The sequence below is a fragment of the Sphaeroforma arctica genome (assembly GCF_001186125.1).
Source record: "Sphaeroforma arctica JP610 unplaced genomic scaffold supercont1.3587, whole genome shotgun sequence".
Classification (NCBI taxonomy): Eukaryota; class Ichthyosporea; order Ichthyophonida; genus Sphaeroforma; species Sphaeroforma arctica.
In genome coordinates, this window is record NW_014036971.1 from 1 (window position 1) to 3,269 (window position 3,269).

The following is a 3,269-nucleotide window of genomic DNA, read 5'->3' on the forward strand; positions in this document are numbered from 1 at the left end:
TATATATATATATATATATATATATATATATATATATATATATATATATATATATATATATATATATATATATATATATATATATATATATATATATATATATATATATATATATATATATATATATATATATATATATATATATATATATATATAATATATAGATAGATAGATAGATAGATAGATAGATAGATATATAAATATGAAAATATATGGACATATACCTCAATCTGACCTATAACAGGCACCATAAAGCAGCACACAGAGACTATGACCAGCCCCATGACCACCAAGAGTTTGCGGCCTACGCACAGCGTCAGTAGGTAGGTGCCCGCAGTTGCTATCAGTTCGGTGATACCCGACAGACACATGGAGAAGTATAGATTAGACCTGACCGGCGAAGAAACAGGGCGAGTGGATTCAGTGGTACACTTTTAGGTAAAATGAAAGCTGGCCATGAGACTACAGTACACAACACACATTGCCGCACAAACATACCCACGTGCACAGAAACAGCCCGATGTATGCAGTTCCGTGTGTACAATACACCGGCATTTCGGCAATTCGCAGTGGTTCAAGCAGGTGCCACAGCAAGAATACCTCATACAATAGCTGCATAACACCTCATACAATAGCAGCATAACACCTCATACAATAGCAGTATAACACCTCATACAATAGCAGCATGGGCATATGCTTTGCTAAATAGAATATACGAACTCCACAACACGATGCCACTGGAATTTGAATCGAGCGCTCGAAGATCAGGAAATGCAATGCAAACAGGCCAGCCAGGGGTATACGGTAACTATGCACACTTGAACCACCCCTTAGACACACAAACTCTATTGAGATCAACAGCAGGCGTTCCCACACCACATGTAAACCTCATACACAGGACGATATAGCACTCGATTCCAGGCACTGCATTCCCAACCTCCCCACAATTGCCACCGTATCTCAATAGCTACTACACCTGGAGCAGCGGATGTGCCTCGGAATAAACACTTCCAGCGCTATCTAAAGAAGTTTAGGGAGGGGGCCAAGAGGTTCTATACAACAGACAAGCATGCACAAAGGTCGAAGACCTCGCAATCAATCGAAACTTCAATATTCGTAGATATACTTTAACATAGAGTAGCATAGTTCGTACCCGAAAGGTCGAAGACTTCGCAATGATCGAAACTCTGATATCCGTAGACAGGCTATAGCATAGAGTGGCATAGTACATACCCAAAGGTAGAAGATCTCGCAATGAATCGAAACTAATATTCGTAGATATACTTTAGCATAGAGTGGCATAGTACATACCCAAAGATCGGAGACCTCGCAATGAATCGAAACTCTAATATCCATAGACAGACTATAGCATACGAGTAGCATAGTACATGCCCAAAGGTCGAAGACCTCGCGATGAATCGAAACTCTAATATCCGTAGACAGACTATAGCATACGGGTAGCATAGTACATACCCAATGGTCGAAGACCTCGCGATGAATCGAAACTCTAATATCCGTAGACAGACTATAGCACAGAGTGGCAGAGTACATACCCAATGGTCGAAGAGCTCATGGTCAGCCCGTAGTACACAAAGCTAGACGTAAACCACAGCAGACACACGGCCCACGCACGCACGCGGATGGCTGGGTGGGTTAACAGCGTCCAGGTGCCCGACTCTGTCTGCTGCACTTGCGGTTCTTCAATGTCTTCCTCCGTCCTTAAACCATCGTCTCCATCTTTGAGGTTATCTGTGTCAGGTAGAGGTGAGCTTGATTGTAAGTATATGCGTGCAGACATGGGCACAAGGAAGGAAGGAAGGCGTGTGTAATTAGTTGTTTACGAGCGGTGTATTCGCGTAGGTGTGTTGGTACGGAGTGCGTGTGCAGGGGGTGAGTGCAGAGGGCACGTGCGTATGTGCGGATTAATCAGCCTCCTCCACCATACACAGAGAATACGATAACCTGCACAACAGGTTCATATCCTTGATCAGCGTCTGTGCAATAGTTCGGTACCTTCATTGTCCATGTCCTCATCGGTATCCTTTGCACGGGCCTCCAGCTCGTCGGCCTTCCCCAGATAGTTATCTTCGTGCAGGATCTGGCCGTTGATCTACAGTCATTGCGGGGATTTCACTCGATAGTCAAGTGTGCGTTATAAACAATAGCTGACCCCTCCCACGATACAACCAACTAAACAAAGTGGGCATCGACTGCTGAGCCGAGATATAGAAATGCACCACGCAGGCCGACCGAGGTGGTCTGAACGACGCGAATTTGGTTCGCTGTGTATAGGCCAGAGATTGATCAGCATGCTACGTGGACTACGTATGTGGTGTAGCCTGCTAGAAGGTACTTGCACCCAGAAAATAGGACACAGGTCCAGGAGACCTAAGCCCCCTAGTACAGCGATATGTTGTAGCAACACCACTGGTTACATTTATGTAGTACACATAGACTTGCTGTGTATCGATGTGAATAAACAAACTACAGTGCACTCATATACATGATGTGACATTAAGAGTTTCGATACTCGACATAGGCAGAACAAAAGAGGGCTAAGAAAATTTCAGAACAAATGACAGCAACTGCGGCCAATCGCACCGTGAACGAGCGCAAGAGCATATCTAAACAGACCGCGAGAGGCTCGCCAAGCAGAATATATAAACATTTACATATGCATATACATATACAAATACATATACATTTACATATACATATATATATATATATATATATATATATATATATATATATATATATATATAATATATTATATATATATATATATACATATACTATATTATATATCTATATATATATATTATGTTATATATATATAAATATAAATATATATATATATAATATGTATATATGATAAATATAATATATATATATAATATTATATATAAATATATATATATATAATGATATATATATAATAATAATAATAATAATGTATATATATAATAATATACATAATAATATATACTTATATTGTATTATATATATAAATATATATATATATATATATATATATATATATATATATACATATATTTATATATATATATATATATATAAATATATATCTATATATATATATATATCTATAAATGTATATATATATATATATATATATATATATATATATATATACATATATATATATATATATATATTATATATATAAATATACATATATATATATATATATATATATATTATATACACCACACATATATATTATATATATATATATACATATCCAG

The 3,269-nt window shown here is 37.0% G+C and overlaps 1 protein-coding gene across 1 annotated transcript; it reads right to left on the minus strand.

The window, feature by feature from the left end:
• Positions 1–223: 223 nt before the first annotated feature.
• SARC_13680 (hypothetical protein) lies at positions 224–2,110 on the minus strand (the record flags this gene model as incomplete). The annotated part of the gene is made up of 3 exons (XM_014292190.1): positions 224–390; positions 1,554–1,749; positions 2,014–2,110. Coding segments are annotated over 3 exons (460 nt in total), but the record flags the coding sequence as incomplete, so codon positions are not given.
• Positions 2,111–3,269: the final 1,159 nt, after the last annotated feature.